Raw genomic sequence first — 17,671 nt, 5'->3', positions numbered from 1 at the left:
TGACTTGTCCATGTCCCTGAGGACAGGAGGAGCTCAGGTCCTTGGAACCCGGGGCACGGACAGGGCTGGCACAGGGGCTTTGGGAGGGCCCGAGGCCTGTGCCTAGCGGACCCCTCCGCCCCGCGGGCCCCTCCGCCCCTCGGGCCCCGCCAGCTGACCCATATCCCACCTTTCCCAGGCCAGGCAGGCCGGGGGCCTGGTGGGTCCAGGCCGGGAGGGCCGGGCGGGGGCGGGCGGGGGCCGGCGGGGGCCGGGGCGGGGCTGGCCGAGGGGTCGGCCCGCCCCTTCCAGCGAGGGCGGGCCGCGCGCGCGCGCGCCTTTAAATGCGGCGGAGCCCCCCGGCTCGCAGTGGCGGCCCACAAGGAGCTGGCTCCTCCACGGCCCGCGCGCCCCCCCCGCATGCCCCTGTGGCCCCGCGGCCTGCCCGCCTGAGCCCCTGGCGCATGCGGCCGCGCGCCCGGCCCCGCGCCCTCCACAGGCGGCCGCCGCCCGGCCCCGGCACGGCCTCGGCGTCCCCGCTGGTCCCCGGCCGGCCCCCCGCGCTGCCGCCCGCCCCCGGCCCCGCCGCTATGCCGGCGCGCGCGCTGCTCCTGGCCGCGCTGGCCGCGCTGGCGCTGGCCCGAGAGCCCCCGGCGGCGCCGTGTCCCGCGCGCTGCGACGTGTCGCGGTGCCCGAGCCCCCGCTGCCCCGGCGGCTACGTGCCCGACCTGTGCAACTGCTGCCTGGTGTGCGCGGCCAGCGAGGGCGAGCCGTGCGGCCGCCCCCTCGACTCGCCGTGCGGGGAGAGCCTGGAGTGCGCGCGCGGCGTGTGCCGCTGCCGCTGGGCGCGCGCCGTGTGCGGCACCGACGGGCACACCTACGCCAACGTGTGCGCGCTGCAGGCGGCCAGCCGGCGCGCGCTGGAGCTCTCGGGGACGCCCGTGCGCCCGCTGCAGAAGGGCGCCTGCCCATCGGGTAAGCGCTCGCCCGGGCGACGGCCGCGGGGTGGGAGGGAGGGAAGGCGCCCCCGGGGGAAACTGAGGCGCAGAGCTAGGGAGGAGCCTCGAGGTCGGCACTGGCTGGGCACAAGGGGCAGAAATCATCTAACCTGACCCCTGGCCTTCCGGGTGGGGAAACTGAGGCCCAAAGTCACAGAAGTAGTTAAGAGTGAAACCCGGTGCCCTCCTGACCACCCTAGGGGTCTGGTCTAGCTCTCTGCTTCCCGGTCTCTCTCTGGCCCCATCAAAACGTAACTGTCTTGTGTATCATTTCTGCTGGTCCCATATTCCTGCTCTGTCCGGGTGCTGGGTGGAAAGCAATCTTTCCTGGCCTTAAATCTAACCCAGAACGGATGTTCTCTTGAGCGACATCCAGTGTTTCCTTTCTTTTTAGCTGCACTTAAGAGTTCACGTCTCTAGAGGGCTGTTTGGGAATGGTGAGCCAGCATGTGGGGTCTCTGAGTGGCTTGGGGCCTCCTGGGACAGGCTGCTGAATCAGGGACCTCCTTTGTCCCTTCAAACCCTAGGACAGCCTCCCCCACCCGGAGCTGGCCCAGAACTGCTTCTTGCCACACAGCTTGACCCTGTGCATGGAAGAAAATGCTAGAATACCCTGCCGCCCCTTTATTTGTTTAGGGCACTTCTTAGGAAGTCGGTTCAGTAGGTACTTGCGGTTGCCATGTGCTTGGGGCCGAGCCCCAAGTTCGCAGCGATGAGTCGAGCCCTGTGTACGCCCTCAGTTTCCAGCTGGTGGGGGGAGACTCTGACCACTGGGCCCGGCCTTGCGGGCCCTGGGAGCACCGTGGGGAGTCCAGCTGCCTGGGGTGCCGAGAAGCCTTCAGGGATGAGGAGGGTCTCAACTGAATCCCGCGGACGAGGGGGGACAGGTTCTCTGGGAAGAGGGGAGAGTGTGAGCCACCACGTGGGGAGCACAGAGCCAGGAGCAGCTGGTGGGGAGTGGGATGCATGGGGTGGGGGGTGCGACTCCCGCAGCTGGGCAGGCTGGTGGGGATGGAGGACGAATGGCCATAAGCGTCCTGCCATTGGCTTAGACTTCATCCTGTAGGCCAGACTTCCCCCAGTTGTGTCTGGTATTCTGAAAATAAGTGTCTCATGGCCCAGAAAGTTTGGGAACATAAACACCGTCCATGCAGTGGTGATTCACACTACCTTGGAGTCTATCAGAAGTTCTGAGAGAACCTGCAGTGAGAAAAACACAAACAAACCCACACACACAAAATCATAAAACCCAGGGTTTTCCAAGAGAATTTCAGCAGAGAGCTCTTCTTTCCTGGCAGAACACGTATGTGCTCCTCCTGGCACCCTGGGGTTCTGGGGAGCCCGGTCTGGGAAGACTGTGTAGGATTAAATATTATTTGGGGGGGCCAGTGAAGGGCTCTAAGGGAGGTGAGGGCGACAGTGTCTGTGTTTAGATCGTGCCCAGGAGAGCGAGGGATGAGGGCGCCAGGCCCCACGGAGCGTCTGAGACGGGCATTGGCATTGAATGAGCCACCATGGCCACACCTCACAGGTGGCCCTCTGCCCCGGGGCTTGGCACTGGGGGGGCCACCTCAGGCCATGCCAGTGGCTCCGAGAGACCGCAGGCTCAGGGCGAGGCGCGCCCGCCCACTACAGCTTGGTTGTGTCCATGGGGCCCCCCAACCCTGACTCCCCCGTGTGGGGGATGCTGTTAGAATAAGGTTCCAGGGCCAGGGGAGGGGAGGTCCCAAGCATTTCGAAACCCTCATTTTTTGAGGATGGAGTCCATATTTGTGAAGTACCTTGTCTGTGTGTCCAGCTGGCCCGGGGCTGGCGACAAGGGAACCATGATGGGCAGACCCCATCTGTGCCCTGGAGAAACTCGACAGCTGGGGAGACACGTGGGAGGGTGAGAAGACAGGAGGAGCCTGACCCCAGACAGGTGCAGAGGTCACTCCGCAGGTAGGAAGGGCACGATGGGAGGAAGGGGCTGCCAGCGTGGAGGTCACGGGCTGGGGCTCTAAGGCTACTGACCCCCGTCTCCTCTTCTGTAACGCGGGTGGGGCTGGCAGGGATCAATGAGCCAGGGTGTGTGGGCACGTGCCCCCTACTGAGCCCTCGGTAGACCACTTATTTGTTCACGGGTGACTGTCCCTGTTAGGACCACCACCGTGTCTGGTTTATCTGGCCAGGTCAGCTTCTGTGCTGAGCTGTGGAAGGTGAGTTGGAGCTCTCCCCGCAAAGGATGGGCGGAACAGGAGGGACCGGAGCAAAGCAGAGGCAGAAGGAGCGACCTCTCAGGCCCAGGCCTGACCCAGCCAGAGCCACAGGGGCAAGGAACCCGGGAGGGAGCCGGGGCCTTAAACAGGGGGGTGAGAGACCTCAGTGCTGCTGGGAGGGCGCTCGGGGCTGGGGTTGGTGCTCACTGTGCACGTTATGGTCTGTGTGGCCCCACCCTCGCTCCTGGGCCCTGTGCCATCAGATTGCCCCATGCACAGGGACTGCAGACATCCAGGTTTCTGCCAGTTACACTTGCTAAACCCAGCCCTTACAGAATACTTGCTGTGCTGGATGGGGTCTCTTGCTCGCGCTGTTTATCTGCCTCTGCCAATCTGGCCCTTCGTACAGCCCAGATGCGCTCAGGGAGGCAGGGGGCGGTCAAGTGATTGGTCTGAAGTCACTTGGCCAGGAAGTGACCGAGCCAGGCCAGGACCCCTGCTCTGGCTGGCTTTGAAGGCGGCGCTGTCACGGGGCCCAGGCTTTCTTCTGCAGGTGGGGGACAGCAGGGTCCCCGAGGGCTGGAGTCCGGGTCCGGCCAGGGTGTCCAGAGCCACGGGGCTCAGCCTTCATCGAGTGTCACTGACAGCGTCCACTCCATCCCTGCCCTCCCGAGGGTCTGTCCCGAGGTCACTGGGTGATGTCCACGTGTAGCGGCCGGCGAGGTGCTGCCCATCCCGGGCTTCTCTGCACAAAATCCCCACCGTCTCCACCCTCAACTGGGCCTGCCTTCAGATGTCCAGGCACTGACAACTCAGGTCCAGTCCCCAGTGCCCGGCTTGTCCTCTGCTGACCTGGTCCTCAGCCACACGTGTTTGTCATGTCACCTTCCCCTGGCTTCTTACTCCCATCCACAGGCGAGTCCTCAGCTCCACCTGGAACCTGCCCCGAGCCGCCCTCGATCCTCCTTGCCCCAGCACCACTGGCCTGCACCACCCCACCTCCCTCATCTCCCTCCTTCTCCCTGCAGTGACCATGATAACCTGGATCAATGCATTCTGCCCGTCCCCAGCAGGAACCCCTCGGCAGCTCCCCAGCACTGACTGACCCGCGAGGCCCTGTGCCGTCTGGCCCCTCCCACCCCGCAGTGCCACCTCATCCTCTGTGCTCCTGCCTGCCCTTCTGCTCCCCACCTCAGGGCCCTTGCACATGCTGGGCCTGCAGCCCCAGATGCCCATTCCTCACCTTCATGGAGCCATGTCCTCCTCTGTCTGGGCCTAGATGTCCCACCACCCCTGAGCCACCTTCCCTGACACCACACCCAGACAACCCCTTCCTCAGCCTCATGAGCACACCACGGGGTCCCAGCAGACCCTCCCTTCACCGGTGTGACCAGGCTTCTCTGCAGTGTCTCCATCTCACCGGCTCTGAGCCCTTGATTCCCTGCGAGGCCCGCTGCAGCACCCGGCGCATGGTAGGAACTGTGGATTGAACGGATCATCTGTTCAACAGGTGAATCCCCTACGACCCTCGGATCCTCCTTGCATACCCCCAGTGAAGGGGGCTCACTACCCTTCCAGGAGCTTTGCATATCCCCATCTCCCCTGGCAGCAGGGGGACTGCGTGGTGTGGAGAAGTGTCTGTCAGTGGGATAGTAACACGGAGATGAACGTGCTCAGCGTGTCTACAGGGAGAGGAGGCTTCCTTGTTCACCTAAGCAGAGCCCCGTGACCCTCAAAGCCTCCCTGCCCACGACTCAGACAAATAGGTCTATGTGCACACAATTAATTCAAAACTTAGAGCCCAAGGGCGATTTACAACGTGGCATTTGATAATCCGTGTGGATTGTGCAAGCCCAGCGCAGGTTCCGACGGTGTCTCTCCCTGTTTTATTTATTTAAGAGCTTTGCTCGATGTTTGAGTTCTAATTCCCTTCACGGCTTCCTGCGTATGTCTTGGATGGAATTCAGCGCCGGGGACCGGGCAGGATGACGCCTCCCGTCCTTCTCCCCCCCCTTGCCCTCATGCTAGACAGCAGAGCCCAGCTGCAGCCTCTGGACCTTCTGAGCCAGGAGCCCCGTCAGAGGGGAGCGGAGACCAGGGTACTGAGCAGCTGTGCTCTGTGACCAGGGTCCCAGGGAGCACCCCCACCCTCTGTGCTCCTGCCGTCGGCCTGGAGGTGCGCCCAGGGTCCCACAGCAAGCCCTGGGGTCTGCCTGCTCAGGCTTCTCCCCTTGCCCTGCACCTCCACACAGCGGCCCGAGGGGGTGTCGTAAGACTTGGATCTCCCTGCCCAAAGCCCAGCCATGGCTCCCACTGCCTTCAAGACCAAGCAAGCACAAACTTCTGATGCTGCCTGGCCTCGCCTTCCTGCCCGGCTTCATCACCGTTAGCAGATCCCTACGAAACCCCTGCTCCTGTCTCGTGAGGGACAGATGACTCTGTGTGGAACCCAGCTGAGGGAGACACCGCCGCCAGAATGGGGGAAGGGGAGATCAGGAAGGGCTTCCTACAGGAGGTAGCATACAGACAGCCATTGAGGGGTGGGCACAAAGAGCACCCGTGCAGAGAAGGATGGCGGGAAACACTGGGAGGATGACCCAGCATCAGGAGGCAAAGAGCCACCGAAGGTTTATGGGTAACAGGTGTGCAAAATGGCAGAGGGGGGCCCAGCTAGCGGGAGGCCAGTGCCCTGGGTGGGGAGAGCTGATGAGGCCTGAGGATGTCTGACGGGGGCTGGTCAGGGGGCTGTCGGGGCAGACGGATGGCGGGGCCTCTCCTGGAGGCAGGGCGTCTGGAGGAGCAGGTTTGGAGAGGCAAGGTGATGAGTGCAGATTAGGTACGAGGGGCACCTTGGTGCGGAGGGTTTCCAGTGGGGACAGGGTTCCGTGGCAAGAGACTAGCTGATGAGCGACTGCGTCCGCGTGTCCATGGTGGGCACCTGGCTAAGTGAGTGGTCTGTCCTCCCGAGGGTCTGAGTATTGCCTCCTCTCGGGCCTTGCTTTGAGGGAGAAAAGCCACCGGGTTTACCAAGGTCAAGGGCGAGACACCAGGCTTGTGCTTCAGGCTGCCAAAGCCTTAAACACACATTATTTAGGTCTTGTTGTCATGGCCCTTTATAAGAAAAAGCTCAGGGGGCAGGGACCTACCCCAGGTGGGGAGGAACAGCTCTGCCCAAGCCTAGGCCCCCTGATTCTCCATCTGCTGTCCTGCATGCTGGGCAGATCTCCAGCGCCTTGAGGAAGTGGCTTTTCTGTTTGATTTTGATAAGGGTGTTAAATAAGCAGGTAAGAAAGAGAATAAAGTCACAGACTCCTTGTCCTCAGCACAGAAAAGATGTGGTTGGGACGTATATGTGTGTGCCCTAAACGGAACACCAGGTCTCATGTAGGGGGGAATCGGTGAACCCTTGGAGTTATGCAGTGCACAACCTGCCCAACTGTATGCTTTAGCCCCTATAGCACAGGATAGGCAGAGCCCAGAACTGGGACTCAGTTCTGTTCTCCACGTCCAGCTGCTCAGGGGTGTGTCCCAGCTACCCCACCTGCAAGTCTCCTAAGTTCTCTGCATCTCAGATTTATCTGTGAAATGGGACCTTTCTGGCTGGGTCCCTGGGTCAAATCTAACAGACTTTAGTGTGAACAGACCTCAGTGCCGATAAGTGGGTGTTTCTGACATAAATGGAATTTGTGAGAGAGAAGGAGAGGTAGTGGAGGAAGGAAGATGCTGGAAGGCCATGTTTGTGGAAGGGCTACCATGTGCCCAAGGGAGTTCTACTGACCTTGTTCAGCGCACAACCCAGCCGGGGAGCCTGAGCCCAGAGGAGTCAGCCGCTGGACCAGTCAGGCCAGAGAGTGCTTCCTGTTGGAGGAGGGCCTGGGGCTGACCCCACCTTGGCTTCCATGGTGACCCAGAGTCCTGCCTGGCCTGTGGTACCCTTTTGGTAAAGGACAGACAAGCTAATGGCATGAGGTTAGCACATTACAGGAGCCAGACTGACCCCAAGCCAAAGACTGGCCAAGCTGGGTGCCCCTGGGCAGGACAGCCCATCACTGGCTGAGGACCAGCCCAGAGCAGAGGAGGGACCTGGGGTCAGCGTCAAGGGACCTGGCTCTGGGCCTTGGGTGGGGGGTTCTCCTGGCCTGGGAAATGGGCAAAGATCCTGCCTCACAGAACAGCTTCGAGAGTTCACTGGTCTCATAAATGTCCGGGACCCAGTGAATGGCGGCTGCTGGGCAGGACCCGTGCAAGGGGGGGAAGCCCTGCATCCAGGGACAGGAGCCTGGGCCTGAGGGCCACAGACCGCAGCACCATGCCCCTGGGAGCCACAGTGGGATCTGGAGCCCCTGTTCCTGGCTCAGGGGGGAGGCAGTCACTTGGGGACAGGCAAGTTTTCAAGATCAAGAAAAACACAGGGAACTGTTCTAAGGACTAATTAGACCCGGGACGCAGCTCCTGGGCTTCAAAGCCTGCCCCTGGTGGGTGCGTGGGGCCTGCGGGTGGGGGCTGGGGCCGTGGAGGGGCCCCTGAGATGGTGCATTTGTCCCCACAGAGCATTCGTGCACCCCCTTGCTCATTCACTCATTCTCTCACTGCTCCCTGCTCAGTGCTGTGGATTGGGGGCACCCAGGCCATGAGGACAGTCCGAGGGACACGCCTTGGGAGGGGTTCCGAGGGGCTGTGGAACCCAGAGGGGTGGTTGTGGTCACTGAGCCGGCTTGAAGGATGAGAGAAGGGCAATTGCTGACAGAGGGAACCAGAGCTGGGGGTACAGAGGGGAGAGTGGCAGTAGGCGAGCCTGCAAATGCAGATGGAACCCGGACACCCAGGTCCTTGAATGCGCTGATAAGATGTTGTCATCTAGTCTGCAGGCTGTGTATAGCATTATGGACAGATGGGCACAGCTGGGGCTTTGTGGTCATCTGCTGATGGCCCTTCCATCCCAGCTCATAGCTAACCACTGGGTGACAGGTGGGGGCTTCTTCTGATAGACTAAGGGCAATGACCTCAGGGTTAGCGCAACAGACCTGGGTCTCAGTCCCGGCTGCCCATTATGTGCTGGAGGGGTGGTGCCTACAGATGGGCAGGCTGTGCAAGGGAAGCTGGGCGCACCGTGATCTTTGTTAATAATGGACTCGTGCAGTTCGCAGCCTGCCTAGCAGCAGTACAAAGTGGCCCTGTGGAATGTCTGAGCTAGTCAGTTTCCCACTCCGGGCCTCAGTCTCCCCATCTGTTCCATGGCATTACGACTGTCCAGAGCTGGCATATGGTGAGTCCTCTTTCAGGGTTTGCCACTGTCCCTGAGCTCTGCCAGGCAAGAATGTTGGGTCGGAGCCGGCAGCCCAGCTCCTCTCCCTGCCGTGCGTGGTCCCAGGCGCTCGCTCGCATCCTGGCTGTGCCCCTTCCCCTCCCCGGTGGCGCCACAAGACACCTGGCCCTGATTGCTTTGCTCTGTGTCAAATTCCTCCCAACTAGAACTTCCAAGTCCTGTGGATTACAGTTTATTTTTGAAAACAAAACAAAACAAAATGCTAACAGCTGAATCTGGTCGGGACTGACTGTTGACTTCAGAACTTTGGCTGGAGGACGGGGTGGGGGTGGGGGTTGTCAAAACCCCAAATAAACAGCGTCTGCTTTCCAGCCGTGGGGCCCAAGGTTTTCATGTGGGAAGAAGCGGTGGGAACCGAGTCCTCCCTTCCCACTGATTCATGGGGTGATTCATCTGTGTGTGGGGAGGAGGACCAGGAAGCTGGCCCTGCCCCGCCCCACCACCCCCTCCCCACCACCCACCACGGTCCGTCTGCTTAAAGGGACAGGGCCTGGCAGGGCCCAGGTCACCAACTGGCTGACCCTGGAGCCCCATGGGGGTGCCCCAGGCCCTGGGTCAGGGAGGGCTCAGGCTCTGAAGTCTTTGGGACCTGGATCGAGGCATCCCTGGGCTTCCCTCTGCCCCATCCCCTGTCACCCTGTGCTGTGCCTGGCTGGTCACTCGTCTGTATTTGGCGTAGAGGGCACACAGAGACACTCAGCATGCGTGGATTGAATATGCCCCATGTGAGAGGGAGTGCCAAGGGCGGGGCATTATTCTGGGAACCCCGAGGAAGGAGAGACTCATTCTGCTGGACGAAGCCTGCCAGGGGCCTGCCTGGAGGAGGTGGGATTTGAGTTGTGCCCGGGACAAGCTGGAGCATCTTGCTAGGGAGAAGTGGGGAGTGGTCTGTGTAGGTGGGGCACAGAACGGCGGGTGATGGAATAGAGACTTGGGGTAAATGGCCCAACAGGTTACACAGCTGGGGGGGTGACACCTGACGTGGCCCTTGGGGACTGCCCAGCACGGCACGGTGGGCACACACCTCGGCTGGGGTGAACCCAGCACATGAGGGAGACCTGCAGACCCTGCCAAGCCCCGACCCGTGGAAGGGAGAAGGGCCTGGGGCGGAGGTCCTCTGAGGTCCCAGGGCCACGGGAATTACCTGGTGAGGAGTGTCCCGTTAGAGACCAGAACCCGACAGGACAGCAGTTTCTGTGACTGGTTTCCTTCCTCTGCCTGGAGGCAAGAGCATGGTTTGGGTTTCCAGGGGCCTCGGGGTGGGGGAGACCGAGCTGGCCTTAGCCCCCACAGCTGACTAGTGAAACTGTGGAGTTTCAGGGACAATTCGCAATCCTGCGTGGAAATAAATGTGTGGAACCAGAGTGGGACCAGCCCCTGGGGCCCTTGTTATTGTGAGCTCTGAACCCTAAACCCCACCCCTCCGAGGGTTTTGCCACCCGGGGGAGGGCTCCCAGGCAGGTAGCCCCTGGCCTCCTGCAGTTGGTTGGGCGAGGGGCCTCAGCCGTGGCCAGCCACAGGCCATGTCTCCCAGCTGGGCTCCGGCCACCCCCGGACAGGCCGCCTTTGATTCAGGCTGACCACAGTGGCCTGCGCCCCCATGTCCCACGCCCACTGCCTGGCTGAGAGACGGACATCATAGAATTGGTGGGTGGGGCTTCCTCTCCACCCCTGACCTTGGAGCCTGAGGCAAGCCCTCTCCAGACCCAGAGTCCCAGTCCGGGCATAATAGACCGTCAGGGCATGAGGGAGCCACTGGGGATGGGTGAGGGGCCCCTAAGGAAGCGAGCCCCCAGCCCAAGCTCGGAACGTGCCTTCTCCAACTCGATATGTGTCTTCGGGCAGGAGGATTTATCACCCAGCCCCACAGTCGCCCCACCTTTGAGAGGGAGGCAGTGACCCCCGCCCTGGCTGCCCCCTGGACATGGGGAGAATAGTCGGGATGTGCCCACAAGTGTTTATGGGGCATGCAGGGTGGCCGCACTCACCATGACCTCCTGTCCCTCTGGACAAAACGGAAAACCAGATCCTCACTAGATCCTCATGCCTCAGCTGCAAAACTAGCCTTCACAGGCCGAGCCCTGTTTGCTCACTGACCCAGGTGCCAGGGGGCATGGTGGGCTCCCCTGGGCAGGGAGCTTCGCACCCGCAAGTCACATTCCTACCCAGTTCCCACAGGGCAGGAGGGGTCATCTTCAGTCTCAGTTTCAGACTAGGAGTCAAGGCCCAGAGAGGGCGAGTGATTTGCCTAAACCACACAGCTGGAGGAGGGGTGCCCAGCCAAGCCCGGCATGCGCCCAGCTCCAGGCATAAGCTCATTCGGGGACCATGGGTTCCAGGTAGCGCCAGTCTCCGGGGGGGCCTGAGGGGCCTCGGCACATGCCCAAGCAAGGGAGACCAAAGGGGTGTGGGCCCCGTGCCACCCACATCCCTCAGGCCTGCAGTCCTGGCAGGCGGCAGCCCCCGCTGCTGACAGCAGCAGAAATCTGAGCCGGCAAAGGTTCCAGGGGGGTTCGTGAGCCACCCGGCAAGTTGGACTTGGGGCCTGGCCAAGTTGGATAGGGGGCCCTGGCGACTCAGACATCGGAGTCCCGCGGGGCCCAGCAGGGGGTCACACCATGGCCAGACCGGGGCAGCTTGGAAGGGCGAGCCGGCGGCCCCTGCCGGACCCTTGCCCAATCACTGCTTTAGCCCCAGGGCTGGAGCAACGGGCCAGAGCCGCAGGGGAGGGGACGGTTGCCTCAAGCCGGGGCACTGCCGTCTATCAGAGAAAGGGTCAGGGCCCCCGGGGGCTGGCCCAGATCTAGCTCCAATGTCCTGTCACTGCTCACAGCCGAGGGCAAGTGTCCTCACTGCTCTGAGCCTCCTGGCCCGCTTGGTGGCGTCCAGTGAGGTAATGTGAGGAAGCTCAGCATTCGCCATTCCTGGGGCAAAGAAGCCCCCTCCCAAACGTCTGGGTGTCACTGTGCTGCTGAGTTTGGGGCATCGCTGAGGGTCTCCGAGCCCGGTGGGGTCCCTGGGGGAGCTTCCTCCTGGGTGGGGGTTCGGGCGCCTCACTAATGCTCCTGGTTCTTCCTGCCAGCGCAGGTCTCCACCAGCTGACCAGCCCACGGTACAAGTTCAACTTCATCGCGGACGTGGTGGAGAAGATCGCGCCGGCCGTGGTCCACATAGAGCTCTTCCTGAGGTGCGTGAGCCCCTCCCAGGCGTCCGCCCATTCTAGCACCGGGGGCAGGTGGAGCCAGGTGCATGTGGGGTCAGGTGGGTCTCCCTGACACCTCCGTGGCGTGTACCCTTGGAGAGGGAGGCCCACTCTCTGCCCCTGGTGTCCTCGCTGAGGGGAATGGATACACACCTGCACCCTCCGGGCTGCAGGTTTGCTAAGCAGGTGTGTCCCGGGGCAGGGGGCGCCCTGGTGTCACAGAGGCTGCCTGAGCTGGTTCTGGGAAGCACTGCCACCCCAAAGGCTGATCGCCCGTGGAATCCTGGGGTCTCCTCCCAGAGAGACCTCTACTTCCCAAAGAGAAAACATTGGCAGCAGGTCGTCTCAAGTTAAAAGTGTTTCTTCCTTCTGTCTGACTTCACCTCTTGGCCCCTGCGTGTGGAGGGGGCCACCAAACCGCCCAGATGAGGCTCGTAGGGTCCGAACCCCTCCACGCTGATGGGGGACAGAGGGAGCCAGGCCCCTGTGCACCGGAGTGGACAGTCACCCCGCAGCCTCGGGCCAGGGCACTGGGGCCTTGTATGTTTGCGTGGCGCTTTCCCCGGGGGGTTGGAGGCAGGCTGGTGCCGTGATGCCGACACTGAGGCCCATGGGGGTCCCTGGGGGGTGGGTAGAATCGCTCACGCCCTGATCTCTGGCCCCAGCATGGGGCTCCCTGCTCACTGGGCATGGTGCTTGCCCAGTGGGAGCCCTTGTCACGAAGTGTCACTGCCCCCCATCTCTGGAGGGTAGGGACTGTCTTCACCCCTGATGGTGCTTCACGGGGCGAGCAATGAACAGCACGAGCCCCCCATCAGAACAGCAATGCCCTTGGACCAACTGTGTGCTCTGAGCCCTGGTGGCCGCTTTGCCAACATGTGTCTCAACAGCCCTGGTGAGTGCCCACCTCTTAGAGGAGGGAGCCGGGCACAGGCAGGACTCACCCTGAGTCAGGACCGGAGGCCCACCCCTCCGTGCTGACTGACACTCTGCACCCCGAGGCCCTTTCTGCTCTCACGCACGGCTGAACCCCAGATGCTAGGCTTTGATGTTCCCATTCCCTGGGTGTGGAGTGAGGCAGGGGACCTTCTCCAGGCCCACAGAGCTGCCGAGTGCCAAGCTGGGCTTTGACCCCAGGTCTCTCAGGCCCCAGAGCTGACCCCTTACCTGCCCTTTCTGCAGGCTCCAGACCCCGAGACATGTCATTGAGGAAATTACAACTGGACATGCTAAGTGGCACATCCCTGGCCTTGTCAGTGGCTCAGATGGGGCCAGTGTCTTTCTAGAAGGCTCCGGGCACCAGGCTCCGAGCCAGCTAATTGCTGACGGCAGTCTAGCCTGGCAGGCGGCAATGCCTTTGCCACATCAGCCTTGGAGGCCCATGTCCCAGTGGGCGGGTGGGCAAGACCAAGTGGGCCAGATCCCAGACACAGATGAGATGCTCATCGAGCCTGGGAGCCTTGGCTGTGACCCCTGACCTGGGGGAGGAGGCCGCCGGCGGCCTCAGGCCCCTCGTGCAGACAGCCAGCTCCTACCATGGGTGCAGGAGGCGGTCAGGTGCAGCCCCTGCCCCGGGCCACACTCAGAGCTGGGCGGCGGGGGAAGCTGACCGTGAGAGTGGACAGAGGCCACGGTCCCCCCAGGGCCGAGTGGCCAGGCTGCCTGACCCAGACGAGGCCCTCGTGTCCTGGGCCACGGCGTCTGTGGCCTGCTACCATGTAGGGTGATCGTGGGCATTAAATCACTTTGTATCTGGCTTGGAGGGCTCGGTGACGTGAGCCCCTGACACTGGTCCTGCCCGCGAGGCAGCCTTCTGCACTCCCTCACGTCCCTGAGACATTCCCCCTCGTGTCCCAGACCCCTGGGGTGCCCTTTCTCCCTCACCTCTGCTAAGCAGCCTCAGGCACTGAGTACCTGCTCCGTCCGGGCCCCTCTGGGGTGGCAGAGAGGGTCCTGAGCTGCGTCCGGCCTCCCTCCTCCCTGGCATCCTGGCCACGGACCGGGGTTCCTCTCAGCTCTGGCGAGGCTTGGGCATTGTCACGCATCCGTGAATTCTGATCTCTGACCATTGGACCCCATGTACGGAGGCAGAAGCCCTGTGTGTGTCTGAGCGCGCACCCCGCCCGGCTCCGTCTGGTGTCCCTTGCCCTGAGTCTCCGGGAGGACAGTGCCTGGTGCAGAATTCACGGAGCAGAGCCTGCCATCGGCACTGGGGGAGCAGACCGCCCCCCAGTGCTACCCTCTCCCTGTGTAGGCAGATCTGCCCCCCCCGGAAGCTACCCCCCGGGACCTGCCGTGGGACAACCCCAGCAGAGGCTACGTGCCCATTGGTGCCAATAGCAGCCCTGTTTGCTGAGTGACTTCCTGCCTCCAGGCGTCACACTCAGCGGGGTACATACCCCATTTCCTAGCTGGGGAGATCGAGGCCTGCCCACGGCCAGGCAGATAATAAATGGGATGGGCCTGAGATTAGAGTCCCGGCCTGACTGGCTCCAGTGCTGAGTTATCAGGGCCACGATCGCCTGCCTGTCCCAACAGGCCCGATGCACACATCCCAGAAAGTTGCAAGTCGCAGATGGTCGTCCCCTCTGTCTGGCTGTGAAATGGGCCCAGGTGTCAGTGACCTGGCCAAGGCCACAGCTGGAAGGTGGCAGAGCTGGGGTTGGCCCTGGGCCCGGGGATTCCAAACCCATGATCTTTCACCCCACGCTGGGCTCTGCTTCCATCTGCTGCATGGCTGTGGTCAGCCCCACATTCAGGCCCTATATCCGGGTGCCCTCGACCAGGTCCCCATGTCCAGGCCCCGCATGTCCAACCCCCCTCCCCAAGTCTAGGCCCCCTGCATCCAGCCCCCGCATCCGGCCCCCACGTCCAGGCCCCACATCAGGCCCCCACGTCCAGGCCCCACGTCCAGGCCCCCACATCAGGCCCCCCCATCCAGGCCCCCATATCAGGCCCCTGTGTCCAGGCCCCCACATCAGGCCCCCGCATCCAGCCCCCACGTCAGGACCCCACATCAGGCCCCCACGTCCAGGCCCACACATCAGACCCCCCCATCCAGGCCCCCACATCAGGCCCCCGCATCCAGCCCCCACTTCCAGGCCCCCACATCAGGCCCCCCCGTCCAGGCCCCCACATCAGGCCCCCGTGTCCAGGCCCCCACATCAGGCCCCCGCGTCCAGGCCCCATGTCCAGGCCCCCACATCAGGCCCCCGCATCCAGCTCCCACATCCAGGCCCCCACATCAGGCCCCCCCATCCAGGCCCCCATATCAGGCCCCCGTGTCCAGGCCCCCACATCAGGCCCCCGCGTCCAGGCCCCACGTCCAGGCCCCCACATCAGGCCCCCGTGTCCAGGCCCCCACATCAGGCCCCCGCATCCAGCCCCCACGTCCAGGCCCCCACATCAGGCCCCCCCGTCCAGGCCCCCACATCAGGCCCCCGTGTCCAGGCCCCCACATCAGGCCCCCGCGTCCAGCTCCCACATCCAGGCCCCCATATCAGGCCCCCCCATCCAGGCCCCCACATCAGGCCCCCGCGTCCAGGCCCCACATCCAGGCCCCCACATCAGACCCCCCCGTCCAGGCCCCCACATCCAGGCCCCCACATCAGGCCCCCGCATCCAGCTCCCACGTCCAGGCCCCCACATCAGGCCCCCGCGTCCAGGCCCCACGTCCAGGCCCCCACATCAGACCCCCACGTCCAGGCCCCCACATCAGGCCCCCGCATCCAGCCCCCACTTCCAGGCCCCCACATCAGGCCCCCGCATCCGGCCTCCACGTCCAGGCCCCCGCATCCAGCCCCTACGTCCAGGCCCTGTGTCCAGGCCCCCCCGTCCAGGCCCCCACCCGCCCTGATGGCCCGCCTGTGCCCACCTCCCCGCAGACACCCTCTGTTTGGTCGCAACGTGCCCCTGTCCAGCGGCTCGGGCTTCATCATGTCAGAGGCCGGCTTGATCATCACCAACGCCCACGTGGTGTCCAGCACCAACACTGTCTCCGGCCGGCAGCAGCTCAAGGTGCAGCTGCAGAACGGTGACAGCTACGAGGCCACCATCAAGGACATCGACAAGAAGTCGGACATCGCCACCATCAAGATCCACCCCAAAGTGAGTGGGCGGGCAGGGGGGCACCTTCCCAGACCCCAGAGCTCGGAGCGGCGCTGGCCCGACCTTCCTGCAGGGCACTTGGAGGAACCGAGGCCCGGGGAGCACCCGGCAGTTTGCTTCTAGTCACGGGTCAAGTCAGACTAGAACCGGGGTCTGCAGACCCCCGCGCCGTGCTTCCCTGAGCTGCCAGGCGCGGAGCTAGGCTGCCGTCCCCCCGCCATTCCCGCAGGGAGGCCCTCCAAGGCCCAGGGACGGTCCCAGTGTCCCTCCCAGGCTGACTCCAGATGTAGTTGTCCCTGTGTAGCCGACAGAAGCTGTGGGGAGCCCTGGGACATATGACCCGGTCCCTCCACATGCGGTCCCCCCAGCTGGCTGGACAGCCCACAGCGGGGCCACCCCCCCCCCTCAGTGCCAGCAACTGTGTGCAGGAGGCCCCCCACGGCCCTTGGCAGAAGGGATGTCAGTGTCCTGCTATTTCAGAGGGGAAACTGAGGCTCAGAGAGGTTAGGCCATTGCCCAAGATCATGCTGACCTGGGGCAGGGCTGGTCCAGGGTCGTGGTCAGGACTGTCCGTGAGGGCCGCTGTGGGCCACCCCCGCCGTGAGGTCGGCGACCCGTGGGGCCATCTGTGCCGGTGAGTCTGGCTTGGCTGACCTTGAATCTGGTTTCTGCTCTTTCTGAACAGAAGTGTACAGTTTGGGCGATAATGAGTCTTTTGTGAGGAGGTTCCTTCCTGCCCCATCAAGGGAGAAGAGATTTGCCCTAACGTGGGCCCTTCCCCACATTTGACCCTTTGATGGCAGTTACAGAGCCTGGGGACGCCGCGTCCATTCCAAAGATGAGGACACTCAGGCTGGCGGGGGGCAGGGGGTGTGCTCAAGGGCAGAGGTTGGCAGCGTTTGTGGTGAGACTCCAAGTAGTAAATACTCCTGGGCTTTGTGGGGCCTGCGCTCTGTGGGCACCTCCTAACTCTGCAGCAGCCGCAGGCGATACAAACACGTGGCTGGGTTCCAATAAAACTTGATTTACAAAAACAGCCTGAGGGCCACAGTGTGCAGCCCCCCGCCAAGGACCCTCACAGGATGATGCAGAGCCAGCCGGGACCCCAGGTCTGGCTGCCGCTGGGTCCCTCCCATTCCTGGGGCTGTGGCTGAATCCTAGGGCGGGGCACACCCCGGCGGCCCTCGGTGGCCGCAGGTGCTGGTGGAATCGGTAAGGCCCATGTACCCTCATGCCTGCAGGCACGATCAGCACCCACCGCTTCTCCTCGACAGCAGGAACTGCCTCTCAGCTCCTGAGTCCTGTGCGTGGGAACTCCCCCAGCTTTGGGGAGAGCTGCTGCCCCAGGCCACTCAGGAGCAGTGAGGAAGAGCATCCCCTAGGCCTGGGCATTGTCATCCCTCCCTGTGGCCGGCCAGTGATGGAAGTGTCATCCCTGTGGGTCCTTACCCTCCGCCTGGGACTCTCTGTGCCAGGACCCCCGCCCTCCCACCAGATGGAATCGGGCAGTCGGAGGGTCGGAGGTGTGCGGTCCTTGTCCAGAGCCAGCGTGAGGCCCCTGTGATGGGGGCACGATGGTCACCAGCACCTTCTTATAAAGCTTTGTGTCTGCAAGTCATTCCAGACCCCAGGAGTGCACAGAGGTGGTGCCCCGTACCTGGCCGCCCCAGTGGTGGCGTTGGATGGAAGTGGTACGACACCAAATCCCCAGATTGACGGGGGTGCTGGCGAGAGCGCCTCAGCTCCCGTCGATGTCAGGGACACCGGTGCGTCCACTCAGCACCTTAACCAGGGCTCGGGACTCTGCAGCGTCCAGACCATGGAGGCAAACCCAACACGGCCAGCTCCCAGAGCTCCCAGT

At 63.1% G+C, this 17,671-nt stretch overlaps 1 protein-coding gene across 3 annotated transcripts in view; it reads left to right on the top strand.

Annotated features, from left to right (window-relative positions):
* Positions 1 to 479: 479 nt before the first annotated feature.
* Positions 480 to 17,671, top strand: part of HTRA3 (HtrA serine peptidase 3) — a 34,501-nt gene continuing 17,309 nt past the window's right edge. For 2 of the 3 annotated variants that reach the window (XM_064584222.1, XM_064584223.1), the window contains exons 1-3: positions 570 to 954; positions 11,589 to 11,688; positions 15,588 to 15,810. In XM_064584222.1, the coding sequence (XP_064440292.1) occupies positions 570 to 954; positions 11,589 to 11,688; positions 15,588 to 15,810 (708 nt within the window). Of the gene's footprint in view, positions 955 to 11,588; positions 11,689 to 15,587; positions 15,811 to 17,671 lie in introns of all 3 variants that reach the window. The other variant, XM_064584224.1, reaches the window with a different exon arrangement.

Source organism: Mirounga angustirostris, unplaced genomic scaffold (genome assembly GCF_029215605.1).
Source record: "Mirounga angustirostris isolate CCGP_5_RB_7025 unplaced genomic scaffold, mMirAng1.0.hap1 SCAF_2, whole genome shotgun sequence".
Classification (NCBI taxonomy): Eukaryota; Metazoa; Chordata; class Mammalia; order Carnivora; family Phocidae; genus Mirounga; species Mirounga angustirostris.
This window is presented reverse-complemented; position numbering and strand designations above follow the sequence as displayed.